This window comes from Vanellus vanellus (assembly GCF_965231255.1).
Source record: "Vanellus vanellus genome assembly, chromosome: 3".
Taxonomy (NCBI): domain Eukaryota; kingdom Metazoa; phylum Chordata; class Aves; order Charadriiformes; family Charadriidae; genus Vanellus; species Vanellus vanellus.
In genome coordinates, this window is record NC_138907.1 from 49,720,380 (window position 1) to 49,740,637 (window position 20,258).

At 39.5% G+C, this 20,258-nt stretch overlaps 1 protein-coding gene across 1 annotated transcript in view; it reads right to left on the reverse strand.

The window, feature by feature from the left end:
- KIF25 (kinesin family member 25) overlaps positions 1-20,258 on the reverse strand; it is a 45,709-nt gene that overhangs the window by 14,789 nt on the left and 10,662 nt on the right. The window contains exons 5-9 of the mRNA XM_082480451.1: positions 18,450-18,553; positions 17,114-17,202; positions 15,572-15,614; positions 10,201-10,268; positions 5,671-5,745 (exon numbers count right to left, since the gene is read on the reverse strand). Coding sequence (XP_082336577.1) covers positions 5,671-5,745; positions 10,201-10,268; positions 15,572-15,614; positions 17,114-17,202; positions 18,450-18,553 — 379 coding nt within the window. The remainder of the gene's footprint in view (positions 1-5,670; positions 5,746-10,200; positions 10,269-15,571; positions 15,615-17,113; positions 17,203-18,449; positions 18,554-20,258) is intronic.

Sequence of the window (20,258 nt, forward strand, 5' to 3'; positions counted from 1 at the left end):
CATCAGTCATAGCCCTCAGTCACTGGAAAAGATAAGACAGCCCTAATAATAGGAGGCACAAATTTTAAACCAAAGGCACTAGTTCAGTATAAGCATGCACACAAAGACTGCTCTAGTATGGATTTGTAGAAGATAAAAATGTACAACGTCACTGCAGAGGTACAGGCACTTACAAAAACACAATTCATCATCTTCTGAAGTAGACATGTAAAATACGTCTAATGAACAGAACTCTGAAAACACCTATTTCTCTGCACTGAAAATAATAAAAAAAAAGTCCACAGCTGTGATGTCTGTTGTGGATGTCTGTGCTGCAGGGATCTGAATTCCGATGTATGAATCCTATCCAGAAAGCATGTTTCTAACACAGTGGGATCAAAGTCAACACCATAAGCAAAGCAAGCGGGCAGATACAGATGTATCCAGCCACAGTACTACTTTGTACTGAGAACCAATACTGTACTGTGCAGCTGAAGGTTAGTCCCTCCTCGGCTGCCTCTGCTCTGCAGCACCCGCCAGCACCTTGGTGTTGACCACAGAACTGTGCCAGCAAAAACACTTGGAAGACATGCATTTATGCTGACAGGACTGCTCCTTCCCTGGAGTATCTTGTTTGTTCAGAGACACAATGTTAACAGAACCTCCGTGCACAGTGAGTGTTCTGCAGTATGCTGAAATTTCTGCTCTACCAGAAAGTTGCAAGAACAGGACTGTTCCTGGTCTGCCAGGGAGTAAAATTTCACTGCCTAAGCTATACCTCCTTCATGGGCAGACCTGAACAGCTGCTTTTGGTTATCCGATGCTTTTCCTCATATCAAAAATGTTGTTTCAAGAACATGCCAGCAAATTTCAATGAACACCCCTCATCTAATTGTTTTAAATTTATGGTTTCAAATCGTGAAATACTTACATGGCCATTGCAGAGAAATATCTATGAAGCAATTTTTTGCATATTAAACATGCCTAGAAGCAATTATTTTTGGAGGATTATTTAGAAAGTTTTCTTGTTAGAAAGAAATGTGGGCTGATAAGCAACACAGCAAATACCTGGGTACACCTTCTGGGGATGTGAAGTCAAAGTTGCAGTCAGTGAACCTATAGCAAGTTCCCTCCACATTTCAGGATGCAGAGTATAAAACAGACATCTAGTCATAGATTTGATGAAGGAGATGAGATAACTGTAACTGAAAATAAAGAGCACTACAGCAAAACAAAATGTGCTAGAGATCAGGGCTGTAAATCTGAAACAATGGATTTCTCTAAGTATTCACTGCTGACCTAACTCTATTTGCATTTATGTCAGTGGAAAAGCTCCCACTAATTTTGATAGTTTTCAGCTAGGCTAACAACAATGAGCAATTTTCACAATTCCAACCCTAATGCACATCGCCTCACCAGCCCATAGCTTATTGAGACTTCTAGCCCCGCTTCAAAATCAGAGAGATCTTTGGAACCAAAAAGAGAGCCAGAAGTTGCAAGTAGTAGCTTTCCTTAGGAAAAACAGAATGGAAGTAAGTCTTTTTAGAAGTCTCTCAAACTTTCATATAGTCTGGCTATTCATATTTTCCTTAATTGCTACTTGTTAGAAAGTAAGCGTCATGGACAAAATAGTTCTGACAAGATACAGATGATATGATTAGAAGCTAAGTAGACAGGTGCTTGTAGCACTGAAGATAGAGATGCAAATCTGGTATCAATCAGTGACAACTCTGCCAAAGCCAAAGCAGTATTTCAGTAAGCCCAAATGAGCTCAAACTATCCAAAGCAGTATTATATCTAAGCAGGCACAGGGCAGAATGAATTGTTGGGTGATTCAACAGAAGACAAGCAGCAGGCTAGTTTATATTTACCAAGTTTACTTCATTGGTGTTCTGGTTCCAACATAAGGGTTTCCAATACAGCAATCTGAAAATTTCAGACTATGATTCACTTATGTGCCCTGACATTTCTCCTTCTCCGCTCTGCTTCTTTACTTACATTCTTGTTTCAAAAAGTTCTTACTGTCCAGCTAGAATACCAATAGTTTCATAGTATTTTTTCTCCTGAAAAGAGTGTGGGTGTTCAGTATAGTAATCACTGGGAGAGAACACTGTTAAAGACAATCAAAGGAGGAGAAATGTATTCTTCTTTAAAATAAACGAGTTTGATTCTTCAATGCTGAAAAGAAAAGAAATGTTATCTTACTCTCTTGCTGGCCTTGTACGGCTAACTGTAAACTTTGAAGCCTGCTGTCCTTTGTCTGTTTTGCATATGGGGCAATCTTTTCTTCCTGTATATTTATACTGAAAAACGAAACAATTCATTAAGAAAGAAAAATAAAGAAAAAAGGAAGGAAAGGAGTGGAACACTCCTTTCTACTTAAGTTAAAAGTTGTTACAGACCACTTTGGAACCCAGACTCAAACAATCAGGAGCAGCAAAAAGGTTCAAGGTTCAGACAAAGTATGTCTGTTTCCCATTTACAATGGGAAGGCTGCTGAGAAACATGGCTCATATGCACAGCCTCGCCTTCCCTGAAAATCTGCTTCTGTTTAAATGGCACTTCTGGAAGAACAAGAAAACTCTTTTGTTTTCAATAACAGAACATTTCCTAACTGAATATAAAAATCCTAGTTTTTAGGACAGGATTCTCTCAATGTGGAAATTAGAAAGTGGGAAGTATGGCAGATCAGATATGTCTGAAGATACATAGGCAACTTATTGAGCCAAAGCAAACTTATTTTCATTGCAAAAGGAAAAGCAGAGAGAAAAAACTGGCTTTAAGGACTTCTTCAAACTCATCCAACCTAGTGGTGCCTAGGTTGCTCAGCTATGGAAACTGTGGTTACTCATCCTTAGTAAACTAGGATGACGGCCTTCAGGAAGGCCACGCTGCGGCTGGAGCTGAACTTGTTAAGGGACACAAACAATAATAAGAAAGGCTTCTACAGGTATGTCAGCCACAAGAGGAAGGTCAAAGAAAGCATACGCCCCCTGATGAGCAAGACTGGCAAAGTGGTAACAACGGAAGAGGACAAGGCTGAGGTACTCAACAACTTTTTTGCCTCAGTCTTCACTGGCAACCTCTCTCCCCACACCTCTCGAGTGGATGCACCACAGGATGGGGACTGGGGGAGCAAAGTTCCTCCCACTGTAGGAGATGATCAGGTTCATGACCACCTGAGGAATCTGAACATACAGAATTCTATGGGACCTGATGAGATGCATCCCAGATGTCTGAGGGAATGGGCTGATGTAGTTGCCAAGCCACTCTCTATGATATTTGAAAAGTCATAGCAGTCAGGTGAAGTCCCCAGTGACATTGCACCCATTTTAAAAAAGGGTAGGAAGGAGGACCATGGCAACTACCAACCTGTCAGCCTCACCTCTGTGCCCAGGAAGATCATGGAACAGATCCTCCTAGAAGCTATGCTAAGGCACATGGAGGACAGGGAGTTGATTCAAGACAGCCAGCATGGCTTCACCAGGGGCAAGCCCTGCCTGACCAACTTAGTGGCCTTCTAAGATGGAGTGACTACAACGGTGGACAAGGAAGAGCTATGGATGTCATCTTTCTGGAATTCTGTAAGGCCTTTGACATGGTCCCCCACAACATCTTTCTCTCTAAATTGAAGGGATATGGATTTGATGGGTGGACTGTTTGGTGGATGAGGAATTGATTGGATGGTCGCATCCAGAGTCTAGTGGTCAACAGCTCAATGTCCAGATGGAGATCGGTGACAAGTGGTGTCCCTCAGGGGTCCATATTGGGACCAGTACTGTTTAATACCTTCATCAATGACAGACAGTGGGATCAAGTGCACCCTCAGCAAGTTTGCATATGAGACCAAGCTGAGTGGTGCGGTTGATGCCTAAGGGATGGGATGCCATCCAGAGGGACCTGGACAAGCGTGAGAAGTGGGCCTGTGTGAACCTCATGAGGTTCAACAAGGCCAAGTGCAGGGTCCTGTACCCGGTTTGGGGCAAACCCTGATATCAAATACAGGCTGGGGGATGAAGAGATTGAAAGCAGCCCTGCCAAGAAAGACTTGGGGGTACTGGTGGATGAAAAACTGGACATGAGCTGACAATATGAGCTTGCAACCCAGAAGGCCAACAGCATCCTAGGCTGCATCGAAAGAAGCGTGGCCAGCAGGTCGAGGGAGGTGATTCTGCCCCTCTGCTCCACTCTTGTGAGACCCCATCTGGAGTACTGCGTCCTGCTCTGGAGTCCTCAGCACAGGAAAGACATGGACCTGTTGGAGCAGGTCCAGAAGAGGGCCACAAAAATGATCAGAGGGCTGGAGCACCTCTCCTGTGAGGACAGGCTGAGAGAGTTGAGGTTGTTCAGCCTGGGCTCTGGGGAGACCTTATTGCAGTCTTTCAGTACTTAAACGGGGCCTACAGGAAAGATGCGGACAAACTGTTTAGCAGGAGCTATTGTGACAGGACAAGGGGTAATGGTTTAAAACTAAAAGGGGAAAGATTTAGACTAGATCTAAGGAAGAAATTTTTTACAGTGAGGGTGGTGAAACACTGGCACAGGTTGACCAGAGAGGTGGTAGATGCCTCATCCCTGGAAACATTCAAGGTCAGGTTGGATGGAGCTCTGAGCAACCTGATCTAGTTGAAGATGTCCCTGCTCATTGCAGGGGGGATGGACTAGATAACGTTTAAAGGTCCCTTACAACCCAAACTATTCTATGATTCTATGAATGCCATATGGGCCATATGGGACTTCCCTTAGCCCAAGTAGCCCTTGTGTGCCCCTCTGTGGCATGTGTAAAGGGAAGGCTGGGATTTCCCAGTATCCACAGTATCCTAATATGCCTCTTCTAGGCTGCTTTTAAGAAAAGGAGACTTGGAAACTTCATTGTGCAGACTGTCAGGAACAAGGATTTCCACTCCCTCTACAGGGAGGAACAGGTCCACGACAGCTCTACAACCACCATCTGTAATTGAGTGGAATTGAAGCAGGAGGTGAGAAAGGAGCAGAAAGGAAGTTTTGTGCGAATCTCAGTTCAAGCCTCAAGGATTATAACAATATGTGCTTCAAGTCTTCTTCAAAAGAGTTGCTTAAGCTGGCTCTAGAATAAATGAGGAATCACACTTCATGACCCCCAGTGGCTATAAGTAATTACACATATTTGTTAGTGGTTGTTACTGATCAGTTTTGTATTCAAACCAGAATTCTGTTTTAACCCTAATGCCTGAAGGGGCATTAGAAACTAAGACTGAGGATGCTCAGTTCTCGTTAAACCAGGAATTGATTACATCACCTCCTATGGTCTGTGCTGTACACAAAACCAGAACAGATGATCAGAGAGTGGTCCTGGCAGGCTTTTCATATATGAATACACTGTTGGAAAAGATGTATCATACTGTGTCTACAACTGAAAAACAGCTATAAAATATAACCTACCAAAACACAAAAAAAGACAGTATCCTCCATTAGAAGCAATGCTAAAGTTTGCCAGAAAGAGACCGAAGAAAGAAAAATAATTTTTTTCACAAATTTTTCTGTTTTTACAGAAACAACATTCACTTGGTGTTGAGTAGAAAGAAAACAGGAAAATGCAACTGCAAAGCCACAAAACTTAATAGGACTGCCAATATTAAGTAATTTTTTTTAATTGATGGATTTTGGTAGATTATTGTCCTTTAGTTTTCTTACTCCCACTTTTTAACTTACCCATCCAGGAGAGATGTTAGCAAAGGGGCCACATCTGCAAATACTGTGTCTTGAGACTCCAAATCATTGTAAACTCTGAGGAGCAAAATGCAATGATTAACTGAGGAAAAGTACAACTATGTTGCCACACTACAAGAATACAAACTAGGGAAAATGTAGGCCAGTGACATAAAACTCATGATCTGCCGACACTTCTATGTCAGGGGACTGAAAATTAGAACTCCAAGGTTCTTGCATGCTTTTTGGGAGTGGCTGTTGTCTGTGCTGGAGGAAACAACTTGCAGGTGTGTACACTTGTGGCTCTCTGAGCTCATCCTAGTCCTTCTGCCTGCCTCTCTGGCAGACAGAGTCTTTTTTCAGGCTGTACTGGATCCCTGTTATTCTCTTCCACCTACCAGATTGTGAAATATCCCTGCTGCCTATGTCTCCTTTGTCACACTAAGGAAGGGAGTGGTCAGGTTGTGCTTCCTTTTATATGTGGATAAGGTCGGGGGGGGGGGGGGGGGGGGGGGGGGGGGGGCGGAAAGAGGTACAGAGGTTGCCAACTTGCCTTGGGACTTGTCTCAGAAGAGTCAGTTGCAGCGAAGAAATCAGAAGGCCCCTGAGGGTCATGTTTAAGGATGCACTGTCTTTGTGGGTAGCATCAGCCTAAGGTATTTCCTTCCCCACCCCTGCTGAACTATACCTACTCTGAAAAAAACCCTTCTCACTTGAGGGAAGACTTTCTTTCACATTGTGATGTGGATTTCAGACTAATTTTTAAACAGAATGAAAGACAATTAAATGGAACGAGTTATTCCACCTCTTAGAAAGGAGCAATGACAGTACTATCCTTGGGCCAAAACATGACATCCAAAACAACTGCATACATTTTTTTCAAATTCAGGGGAAAAAAAAATCTAACAGGGCTCTTCAAAGAAATTCTTCCTCCAACCTTTCAACTATCAAGTTTGTACAACGTAAAATCAAGACCTGAAAATAGGAAATCAAAGGGGGGATCATAAAACATGGACATCTTGACTCATTCATTTCTTCCCTAGCACACTAAAAATGTATCTTCCCCAAGATTACAGCCTGCAGCAAGCACGGTTTATACAAGATGAACAGAATCTAAAACATGAATGCCATGAGTCATACTTCAGTATTTGAGGTATGAATGTTTATCTTTGGAAAAAGCTTCCTTTTCTGATATCTTTAAGTTGTGATTTTTTTTTGTTTGTTTAGCTCTGTTTTTCAGTGAGTGATGAGTGTTCTTTACAGCTGATAGCAAAACGACTAATTAGAAACAGGAATTTTGGTAGCAGCAAACATTACAAAGCATAGTTACTTCCCTATGTATATAGTATACTAACACACTTCACTTTTAGCAGCATTTCACAGCTTGTATGTGATACTACAGGTTTCACTGAATTAAGACATAGTGTGCTCTTTAGCATTTACTCAAGCCTTTTTTTATATTTGATCAGGATCTGGCCACTACAGTCTGTAGCCTGCATAAATGTAGATTTTTGTATTCATGTTCTCCATAAATAAGACTGTACAGAGGTATCACTGATAAACAGATACAGAATTAGAGCCAAGCCATTTAGTTCAGCGTTATGTTCCTGACAATAGCCAGAGGAAAGAGCAAGAAACACTATGGTGGCTGAAGACACTATAATTCATCTCTGTGTCTCATCCTAATACTTAAAAGCTGTAAACTGGCCTCAAAACTGAAATATGAGTTGAAGCTCTGTTTCAAAAAAAATATTATTAGAATTAGTATTCAGTTTCTTTTTGCATCTTGCTGAATTCTTGGCGTAGAGTAACATCCTGTGGCAATGTGTTCCACAGTCTAATTGTAAGTTGCATGAAAATGTACTCTCTTTAATCAGGAAAGGAGCACTTGTCTGGCTTGATGGACAAATACTGCTTGTCTTGCCATTCCACTGATGTGCTGTCATACTACACTGAGAAACCAACAAATATGCAGAGATGTGGCCCAGTTTGTACTGGGCGGACACAGACACTGAATAGCAATACTGCATCCTTACTTTGCATGCATACACGCATATGCTTCAGTAAACTTTGCACATCAAGTCTGCAAGGTCAATATAAGAGAGCAAAAGCACTTCCAAACACTTTTCTCTGCTTCATTTATCATCCGCAATCAATGAAATATTCATTAGCACCAAGTCCTCCATCTTAACCAACTAGGCTTCTTACCCAGTATATGTTGAAATTTTAGTTTTTTCTTAATACATCAAAACATCTCAGAGCTACTACATAAAAAAACCCACAAAACTTAAAAAGGTATTTTAGAGAGAACATTCATACTGTCTTCACTTGCTGTCGATGGGTGTTTACTATCTAATAAAGCAAACAGATTGCTACCGACCACAACCAGGGCTAGAATCAACCAGTCTTAGTAGTCTGTTTGCACCGAGTAGTAGAGCTGTAGCTAACTATGTTAGGTTCAGGTTCTGGTAGCCATTCAGAGGAAAGGCACAGGGCTCCATGTTACAGTAACTACTCCAAATATTTACTCAACTTCCTAAAGGGATTTTACTGCCACTACTTAGCTGCTGTGGTTCCAATGTTGGACCAGATGATCCTTGAGGTCCCTTCCAACCTGGCATTCTCTGATTCTATGAAATGCTACCAGTACCCAAATGAAGTAGTTTAAAGTTGGCTTGAGCTAGTTTATGCTACACTGTAATCACAGCACTAGCTGAAGCATGGACACCCACTTGATTAGAGACCACGAAAGATACAGAAAATCCAGAGAATCTCTTTCTATAAGTCTGGGTATTTTTACCAGAATGACAGATTTGTCCCTGTGCAGCGATTAATGTTAATTTCACCTTGAAAATTCTGAGCTTCTTTTTTATTTTGCTAACTGATTCGCCAATAAAATTCTAAAAGCATAACACGCTGAAAGCTGGAATTTTCTTTCTAAGCTGAAATCAAATATTTTGACATTTATTAGTTCCATAAAACTTTGCTAAAAAAAATAAACATTTTTGAGTTCATAAGAACCATATGCTCTTCTGTTTATAAAAAAGAGCTGTGCTGGGACACTGAAAAAACATTCCCCAAGAACTGCATTCTTTGGGGGATTTACATTATTTTAACCCTTTTCCTGATTATCGGGATCTACACCACATGTCCAGTGTCACAGCACCTCTGGAGTCCTGTGTCAATACCATTAACTGCATTGCTCTACAGAGTTGAATTCCAGCATTATTCTGCATGTACTTCAACTGGTATGGCTGCATTAGGTATAGCTGGAGGGTGAACGGAATTACTTCGAGTAGCTTAGCAGACATGCAAGGGGGCCATGTACCTTGAGAGATAGCATGTGTCTTGTATCAAGGGACTCCTATAACCTATGGGGTCAGTAAAGCATCCCTGAGATTTGCATTATCTCAGACATTTTCCGTTGTTTGGTGGCCTGCACAATAGCAGTCCTCAGTCTTTGCGAGTAGAAAGAGGCAGCATCCAAGAAGGATGCCTCAAGGAAAGGGTGAATGACTGGCAATGTTTAGCAAACCTACAGCAGCTCAGGCTGAACAGGCTCAGACCTTAAGTTTAAACCAGGACAGATAATTCATGTTGGATACATATGACTTTAAATCAAGTTTTGCCTTTAAGCAAGGAATCATAAAAACGTTCTCATGTGTTCTGTTTCCAGAGGATTTTGAAGCATGGTTCAAGGAAGAGAGCATACTGTATGAGTCATTGCAATGTACAGATGCAAAGTTTGCATTAGAAAGAAGGCATGGGGCAAATTTTCCTTCGTTTACAGAGATCTCATTTGTTTTAATTTAACTCTTTGTTTCTGGTTTTAGAGGTTCAGGTCAGCTCCATTCTGAAAGAACATAAGGCACTTTTCAGCCTGACTCCCCGTGGTTTTCTGTCTTGCTGACTGATTCTCTGGTGTCTCATAAGGCACAAACACTGATTAAAACCCTTACCACAGCTGGAGCATTCAAAATCTCTCTCATCTATGTGGATTCTTGAGCATCTATTAAGGAAAGTGGTCACACTACAGCCTTTCCCTTGGGGAGCGCTGATTTACATGCCACTACTCTAACCTGCTGTCTATGATCAGGCCATTTAACTCTAAGTTAAAAGTAGCATGGCTGAACATCAAATCTTACAAGTCCTCAATTCAGTTTCTGGCTCAGTCATGCTGTATGTCTAATGCTGAAGTCACGCCATCCACCTCAAGTCCTTACCTTTAAAATGCGGATAATGTTTTGCTATCTCACAACAGGTTGTAAGGATCATGAGAGCTACTCAGACTGTGAAAAGGGTGAAATAAGTCCCTTCACACTTTCAAACTTAGGCATATTGGTAGTCTTCACTGAGAGAGAAGACTAAGCATGTTATCTGTATCCTGAAGCGCATTATTCTGTCCTGGGAATAACGCAAATATCACATGAATAAAAAAAATATGAACATTATATTCTAACCAATGCCTACAAAAAATTAGCCTTCACTATACAAATCTTTCAGCAATGCAGATTGTTACACAGGACTACTCACCTCTCAAACTGAAAAGTCTTGTTTACTGATGCATGACCAGGACGGCTACACTTTACAAGGACAGTTTCCTTAGAGAAAAACAAAATACTTACAGTTAATATCATAGGCAGACACACACAAAAAGGGAAATAATTATCATTTCTAACATTCCAGGTGGCAGCAGTAATTAAGGATCATAAGTCCAAGACCCTTCTCCAGTAGTCACCAAGATGTGAGGCTTTAGAGCCTGTATACTGCAATGAACTAGCAAGACCACCCAAAAGAATCTCAAAACACATTCAGATTATTAAAGAACAACCAACAAATTCACGAGAAAAAGCCAAACCCTTACCTGGACTTCCTATGTGCCTAGAAAGCCACAAGCAAGTAACCCCAGCCTCCCTGTCACCACAGGTAGCAAAAATGGCAAAAATAGCCTTTTTTTTTTATTATAGGGCCAGTTTTCAGTGCCTTTTCAGATTTATTTCACATATATTTGTGCCTAGAACTGAGCAGAAGATGCACATTTCATAGAATAACATGCTAGTCCACAACTGTAAGAAAGAGCTGCACTAGCACAATTGCTAGAATTCCACGAGTTTGCAGTGGAATCCATTTTCCAGATGGACTATATAGTAGTTTTGTAAGCCTGACAGATATGTAAGCAGCTCTTTAAACTATTACCAGAGTGTAATCACAGCAGTCTGGCATGCTTTATGTAGCAACTTCTGTGCCCTTCCGTTCCTTACAGCATATGTTGCTTAATTGCAGAGAAAAGTAAAGAAAAAAGAAACGTGGGGGTTACAACAATTTGGGTGAAAGCTCACTAGCACACAAACCACTTCATCTAATTTGAGGAGGTTTCCTAGCTCACTAACCTGCAGTTACATTACTGCATTTGATGGGAGTGTCGAAATTCCTACTGTGCTTCAGACAAGTAGCTTGGAGTGCTGAACTTCAAATGAGTATTGCCACAGAATGAAATATCAAAGAGCTGAGCAAATAACAATTGCATAATAGTATGTCCAGCATGCAAATGGCTAATAAAAATCAAATTTCTTGGTTTGAGTTTACAAGTACTTCTTCCTCTTTGAAAAAGGCCAATGTATCACTATCAACCTCATGATAACAACACTCACTCTACAGCATGAGCTATGTTACCCATCCCAGTACTGGCAAATCTAGCAGCAGTACAGATATAAGTACAACACTTTGATACAAAATGGCCTGACACAGAAATTCTAGTAAGTTCAGTAACCAACAGGCTCTGGGGGAAGGAGGAAAAAAAAAAAGAAAGGGAAAAGGATATAGTTATGGAACCTATTTCTGATTCAGATATCAAATTTACTTGCAGACCAGCTTTCCCTAAGGTGAGAAATGGGACAGAAAAAACTCTATTTGCACAACATAAAGAAGTTTCATATGAGCATTGGTAAGGACCTTCCTTTCTCAGATCAGTATGGCCTAACTTATCCACCACGGCTGCTGGCCTATAGAATCTCATCAGGTTTCCCTGTCAATAGTGCTTATGAAATCCATACAGCTGTCTCACATGAACCACAGAGTCACAGAATACTCCCAGTCTGAGTTCTTTCAGGGCAATATGAATCATGGAAATGACAAAAGGATACTTCATAAATATTCACAATCTGTCCTGACACCCAAGCCTGAATCCCCAAGACAGGGGAGCAGTTCAGTAAGTGAAATTCAGTAAGGCAGAGAAATAATTTTAAATTAGTTATATGGAATAGTGGATATAGACATGATCACAGAATCCAGCTGTGGTAATTATAATTTCTTATCGCTTGTTGCTGCATATCTGCTGAAGGCTATACCCCCTTTCCCAAGACTACTGCTCCACAGCAGAGCGAATGTAAGGGACACTGTGACTGCTCCTCATGTTTCATGGCTGGGTAAGCACCAGGGAAAGAAACCTCTAGCTGGAGATCGTGATAAACAACTGGGGAACTATAATGTCTCCAACTGCTACAGGTACATCCATCTGATCTATTAGAAAATTATCTCCCAAGAAAAGGAGGGTCTTGGCTGCATTAATTCCAAGTTTTCCCAGTCCTATCTTGAAGAAACAGCAGAATCTTGCACCTTCCCTGATATTCAGAGCAGCCTCTTTGCTATCCTCTTTTTCTCAACCACTCACAAGTGAAAACTTTCTCAAAATGATTTGAAAGGAATGAATAGCGTAGAGGCAGACAGTTTCTTTTCTCCATGCCAATGGATTCAAACATCACTTCATGTGTTAGGCTACAGCAGGTGCCTATGTAGTCATGGAAACAAAAATATTTAAAGTTTAATTCAGATCTTAGGTGAATTACTTTCCCTCTGGAAGTGCCTACTTTTCTTCAGTGACCACAAGGAGACTCTGGAGTGATTAGGCACCTCATTTAAGTGTCTACATTTGGAGTTGTGAATCCAGACAAAAATATAGCTACTCAAACATGACACCTATATTTACTAGTGCACACAGCATACCCTGCCAGAGATGGACGAAATGGCAGAAAAGCAGCAGGTGGGATCCTGGACCAAAACCAGAGAATGGCTGAGGTGGGAAGGGATTTATGGAGATCATTGAGGCTCCCCCCCTGCTCAGAGGAGGGTCAGCTACAGCAGGTTGCCCAGAATCATGTCCAGTCAGGTTTTGAGTATCTCCAAAGATGGAGACTCCACACCCTCTCCAGGCAACCTGTTCCACTGTTTGACTACCCTCATGCTTCTTCTCATGCCTAAGCTGAATTCCCTGTATTTCAATTTGTGCCGATTCCTCAACTTGTCCTGTCACCACCAAGAAGAGCCTAAGCATTCAATACCTCATCTACTCATTTTCTCAGGCAGTGACAATACTGGCGCTACTCTGTGTCCTAATCTATGTGGACGAGTTCAACCCGATGTGTAGTGTGTACTTACTCTCCACCACTATTGCAAAACAAGCTTCAGGAGAAAGGCTCAGACAGTTGTTACTGTTACGCTGAGGAGCTGAGCATACACAGGAAAGCAAAAAGAAAACTTCAAAAATCTTAAAGTAGCTCAAAAACTGAAACAAATTACTCTTCTGTGCATCCAATAAAATCCTAAGCCTTTTTTAGACTTAGAATCAGAGTAATGATTCTCTAGACAAGATAAGCAAGATTATAGAAAAGATCATGTCTTTTGAAGAATGATATGAATCTCCAAATAAACAAAAGAAAAAACACCAAAGACAACACTAAATGGAATTCGTGTAGTCTCAGTCTCACAAAAAGATACACGGCCATTCTGTCCCAGTGTCAGTTCTGCCTATCTACAGGCAGTTTGAGGGAAGTGTTAACTGTTCTCTTCTGCTCCTGGCAGAAGAGAAGCAAAGCTATTTTATACTGCAATTTCTGTTGTGGTCTTTCAATATGAGACAGATGTTTTCCCTATTCTAGTTATAACATGACAAAGTTGTAGCTTAGATGAGACAGATCTGCATTTTACTAGAGCTCCAGCACAATCTAGGAACAATGTCAAGCTGAAGCTTCTCCAGAAGATCCAACCATAGTTTCCAATATGTACGCTGGACTGTGTTGTGACTGTGGTTCTCAAACGCAGTTCTGCTTTCTAACGAACGTTAGCTCTAAAATGATCATGGCAGATAACTGCCTAGTTATGTTACACATATAGTGTTCTTTCAGGGAAAAATCTGGAAAGACAGTCATGATCTAAAAAGCAAAACTAATAAACTCAGAACCTCTATCACAGACAGTCTTCCTTCACCTTGACCTAAAAATCATAAATACTTGTCTGGAAAATGGTTAACTTGTTTCCAGAAATAGGAGCTTTGTGTTGCAACTAAAAGCTCAATAACAAATCAAGCCCCATAATTTTAGCTGAAAATTGCATATTTATCCTAGCCACAAGCACAACACTTTCAGTTGTTAAAAGCAAAATAAGCAGGCAATAAACATTGTTTTCCTTTACTTTTGTTAGATTAGTCTAAATTGACTGCTTTTTGTAAAAAGTCAGTTGTACTTTTATCCTCCTTCACGAACTTGGATACTTCAAACAAAAACATTCATTTTTTTCTTATTAAATATTAAGAAACTAAGACAAAGACTTAAGGTGTTTGATCAAAACTAGAAAGCATTTTAACCAAATAAATGTCAAGGCAAACTAATAAAACATTTGAAGTCAATGTTGTGTTTTCCAAAACCAGGAAGTTAGTATCTTGCAAATTTCATTTTACAATCAAGTCCGTGCATACTTTTATTTTCCTGGAATATTTCATAAGGGCTTTTAAACATAAGAACAGGTTAGGATATTGACAATTACCAGCCCACTGCTTCATACAAACTAAACCTCAAATTGGCATAAGCAAGCAGACACTGCTTTGCTTGTAAACATATAGATACTGTAATATACCGCTATGAAATAATCCAAACTCTAAGTAATATCTAATTTCATCTTTATGCAATAAAATTCAACAGGTCAGAAATGGTCACGGCATTTTACAGTACAATAAATGGGTCATGGCATCCAGAATACTACGTCTACCATTACAGATCCCTGTTTTTTATCTCCTGACACATTTACTCTTTCTTAGCTGACTCCTCATGTGCTCCATTAGCTTCCTAATTGCATATATATCTCTCTGTAAGTATCCACTTTATGTAACTGAGACCTGCCTAATGAAGCTATAACTTGGGAGATTTAAACACCTAATATACCGTAGGTCACTTTGGCAATATTTTAAGCACTACACTACAGAAGACAATTTGGCTAATCACCATGTAAGTAACAGTGAGCAGCCAACTAAGAACTATAGTGGCTAAGAAAATTAAGACCCAAGTTAATACTTTCACCTTAGCACACACTACTGTGCATTTTTAAATTTTATATCTTGGTAATGGCCTCAATTAATGCTGGAATGTAATCTGGATTTGCAGCCTCGATGCTCATTCTCCTTACTCTGATGGATCTAAGCCAGGCCACTTTAACATGCTTGACTGCAGTAGGCTGTTGTAGTTCATGAGATATCATATTTCTCTCCTAATGCATTAGTTGTGTTGCAATAATAAAATGAAAAAAAAAAAAGCCTGACAAAACTTTAGAAATAGTTACAGTAAATACAAGTGGCTCAAAGGGACTGACTGCAGGAAGTCTGCAGCTCTTTGACTACTGCAAACACACAACCTCTGGTTCATGGATGACTGCACCAGCAGAAGCTATTACTACTACAAAGAGTAAGGATGAGAACAACACAAATCACCTGCTATTGCACCCATGGGTGATCAAAGCTGGGCACTGATTGACAAGAAAGTACCTAATTGTTTTTAAAACCCATGGTTCATATGTCCCTCTTGTTTCTAATTCCTAGTATCTGTGAATGTGCTTTTGAATTTCACCATCAAATACTCACATCATCAGCTGCATATGCCACTTTTTCTGAAAAGTTTCTTTGCCTGTAAGAAGAAAAAAAAAAGTCAACAGGGAAAAATTGTACAGTTCAAACCATAAGTGTTCCATATAGCTCAGGAAAGTCAATGCTCAAAACCTCTGTGAACTACACATTGTCTGAAGAGTACCTTTCAGAATTGCCATTATTATCGTCCCCTATGTACATACTAACACCACAGTTAATAGTGAATAAAAAACAAATTAAAGTGCAATCAACCAAAATCTGCTTTAAAAAAGAAAGTTAGAACAAACTCAATTAAGACATTCACATGCAAACCATTCTATTATTTTGAGACTGTAAGATGAGCTTGTAACAAGAGGCTTTCACTTTAGAACATTAAAGTGAAAACCACCCTCTTTTTAGGTATTTGTCCCTGATCTTGCATCCATTACTAGTCCAAAAGCTGACTGGGATTGCTGAGGTCTATAAATTCATTCGTGTGTAAGTGTTTTGAGAATTAGTCTGTAGTTTTACAACTAAGTTTTATTTAAATTGCTTTTTGATATCTTAAGAAAAGTTAGTCTTAAAAATTGTTTGTTTGGCCTATTCCATCCTGGTTTACAGTGCAATTCAGCACCTGATTGCACTATTCCATACAACAACAAAAACAGTGAGTGGGTTCCTTCCCAGGTATATCAAGTACAAGTGAATGCAAGTTTTCCCCTTTAGGTTCCTTTGATGTTGTTTTAATTAAAACAATTCTACATTTTTTTAAAGATTTGCCAAAAAATTAATAACCTTTAAACACTGAATGTACTATTTTAGAATTACCAGTCACCAAAAGTAAAATAAAGCCCCAAATCAGTTATTTACTGACTGGGCAAATGATAATGTTACTGGTTTCTAGCCACCCACAGTTTGCCCCTTCTTTCTTTCTTTGTATATGTTTCAATCCCTACCTTCTTTCATGTTAGTCATCTATGGAGAATTCAGCTTGTTATAGCACATACTTGCATCTAATCCCTCTTTTCCTTTTGGATCTTGGAATGTTTTGACACTTCAGTTACAGTAAGTGTATTAGAAATTAGGGATGCAGAGCCAAATTATACTGAAATAGATTACCAATGTTTGTGCTGACAGCAAATCTGTTCTGTAGCATTACAAACACCTGTAATGCTGAGTGTGTTTCTCTACCCATGACTTCTGACAGTTATTACATTGCTGTATCCCAGAATTTTTACAGGATAGCGAACATAGTCTAAACTGATTGCAGCTGTGTTACTTCTGCCAAGCCAGGGATAATCCTGTCTTGGCAGAACAGCTATGGCTTTCTATTCAGGTGGACATACTTTTAGACAAGGGGATGAGATTGGCTAAAGCCAATTTAGCAGGCAAAAGAAAAGGAAACAGCAATTAGTTTTTATGATACCATCATCATCTCCACACACACATAAAAACAGAAAAAATCAAGAACACTCTTGTTTTCACATACATATAACTATTTTTTTTCTCTGTACATTAATTATGAGTCAGCTAAGATCTAACACAGCAAAATCAGATTACCTATCTTGTGATATAGAATATGCAGCAGCAGTGTCAAAAGGTAGCAATGGTCGAATCCTGCAGTGGACTCTGATATTTCCTCTCAGTTCCTAGGGTTACAATATTAAGATGTATTTAACACAGATTACTGGAGAGGACAAATACACTGGTATTTGTGAAGGAGACATGAAAGAGTTTAAGAGAGCAGGTGGAGAGAAAAATAGTTATCAATATCATTTGCCTTGAGAAGTTAGGAGAAAGTACTTGAGGAAATATGAGCTCTTCAGAGCTCTGAAATGGTATAGCCCTCTCCAGTCTATATGGGGAAGAAAAAAAAAAAAGGCTTCCAATCTAAGCCATTTTCCCCTCTTCAGCCTCCTTCCTCTTTACTTGAGCTTCTTCAGACACCTATATTAACTCAATAGACAAGATTACACACTCCATTTCTCTTTCACCAGCCCTGAGGAAGATGTGGAATATAAAACATTTTGTACCTTTTCCTCTCCTCTGTGTGTACATACATGACTAAAAAGACAGTAACTGATTTTTCTCTGCAGGCTGTTTCAGACTTCAGTTTATCTAACCTGATGTTTTTCCTTCCTTTTTGCTGATGATCATTTCTTCTTGTTTTGTATTAGTGAAAACAGCTTGCCTCTGATGACTAGTGACCACTGGCTTTAACTCCCCTCTGCCTTGGGAAACATTTTTTCAGTAAACTGCAACACAAGGCAGAGTTTGGAAGGTAAGTACTTTTTAACAAAAAGCTTCATTGTCCCAGGTAGAAAAATGGAAAATATTTGTTTTTGAAGGAGGCTTGAGTTTCTAAAAATCAGGTCCTGAATCAGGCAACCCCAAACTAGTCATTGGGGGCGGGGGGGGGGGGGGGGGGGGGGGGGAGGCAGGAAGAGTAAAGTTAAACTACAAAAAGGAAAAAATTAATCCTGAATGAACCATCACTAATGGCAGAGCAGGATACAGCTAGATATACTTGGAAAAAATAAGAGAAGACCACTTTGTAATTTCAAATTAATAATTTTAAGAATTCTAAAACAATTTCAGAAGCTTGCAATTTTAGAGAAGAGGATAAAGAAACTTGAAGTTTTGTTCATTATTCAAAATGGATGATGCTCCTTTGTGCAATATGCTCCAGGAGTGCATTTGAAAGACACCTATGTAAAAAATAATGGGCTGGGGCTTATTTGAAGACAAATGTGCCTCAGCAAAAAATGAATTGTATATAGACAGCAGGAGAAAGTGATACATCCATGAAAAGTATATGCATTAGTTTTATTGGTGAGGAAGTTATGGGCATAATTACAACAAAATAAGAAAGTGTTCTGTCATTAAAGATACTTACAACTAAGCTGTTATGTAGAGCTCTCCTCTTTTGCTTTTCTTTCTCATATCTCTCTGTCACCTCTTGTAGAGACTGCTCAAGATCAAAAGCTTTTATCTGAAACACTGGAAGAATAAAGCTGTTTTAAAGTGCTAAATTCTATTACTTTACAAAATCAATTTTCTGGTAGTGCCTCATGAAATGTAAGCATAAACCTTTTTAACTTCTTCCAAACTTAAATTAGGATAGTTAGTTCCTGATTTACTAGACACCTTTGAAAAATCCCATCATACTTCTTGCTATGAAATGGCTATGCGAAGTTACAGATAATTACCACAGGTACCTATAATGAAATATAGAATCTTGAAAAACAATCAAAAAGACAAGATATTCAAAGGCAGTTCAAAGGTGTCAGTTTAGTTAGAGTAATGTTATCTGTCAGTGAAGCTGAAACTTAAACGTGAAGCAACCTGCTTCTGGATGGGGCTGTCACTTGCAAGGCTCAAACCATATTTGCAGATTGTTAGGTTAACTTCTTGTAATGTTAACTGGCATGAATCTATCATTTATCCTCATGTTACTACTACTGTAAACAGCTATAAGGTTCCCCTTTGAGATAGGTGCACTCACTTCATGGGTAGGATTTAATAAAAAAAGATTGATCTTTTGAACCTCAGGGAGTCTCCTCCACAAAACTGAGGAGAGCACCACAGGTCATTAAAAAAACCTTCTAACTTCACAAATTACTTTATTTCAGCCCAATTACATGAACAACGAGCAGGCCTAAAACAAATGTACAGCCCAGACAGCACATAACGTGACTGCAAACTTGGGTAAAAAGGAAGCTTTTAGAAACCCCAGTGGGATATCAATCTCCCCAGCAATTAGTGAGCAGTTTGAAGATGCAGAGTATCAAGCAGTCAAAACTATGGTCTGAGAGTTGAGTTAGCAGGATGGCCACGAGCCTCAGTATGTGTTACCTTACAAAAAAAGGAACAGACTTCGTATGTCATACAGTCTCAGTATGTCATACATATGATGTACACTCTCTGCTATAGACTAAAAATCAGGTAACTTCAAGGGACACTTGTCTATTCTGAGATCTTATTTTCGTAATACCCACGCTGTTCACCTCCAGCTCATAATGTTCCTCCACAAGTGCATGCATGCAGGGGAAATGCTGTTAATAGTTGGGGAATCAAAGTCTAGGAGTTTCACTACGAAAAATCCTTTTCTTGCATCCTGTATGTGGAGTAACACTAGTATGTCTTGGTTTGGAGAATCACATGCAAATATGGTACAACAAATTGTCAAAAACAACTCTTACAGTCACTGACCCCTAATTTATTTTTCAAAATATGAGGTTGGAATCCATTGATTATTTAAGTAATCTCCATAATAAGTACCTTCATTTATAAATTTGTTTCAGTTCTTGAAGCCTCTGGAATAAGCAGTAAAGTAAAAGTAATAGGTGCTAAGGGTACTTTTCCATTCTTCCAGTTGCAAAAGAAGAAAAATAAATTACTAGCTTGTTTCAATTTTTAAGTGGTCTCTTCATGAGGGCTCTGAGAAGCCTACTGGACATTACAAATCTAGTTTCAGTTAGCTTAGGCTCTAATTACTCAATTATTTTTTTTTTCTAACTAGCCCTCCTATGGTGAAGATGACTGAAAACAAAAATCAATGTTGGAGCATCCTAATTTGATACCAAGGCTTTTGAGCAGACAGGTGAAAAACTGCAGTCTCTAGAAAATGAGTCAATTTGTTACATTTAGCAGATGATATTTTGATATCTGTAAAAGTCAACAATCAGTTTTAATATCCATCTTC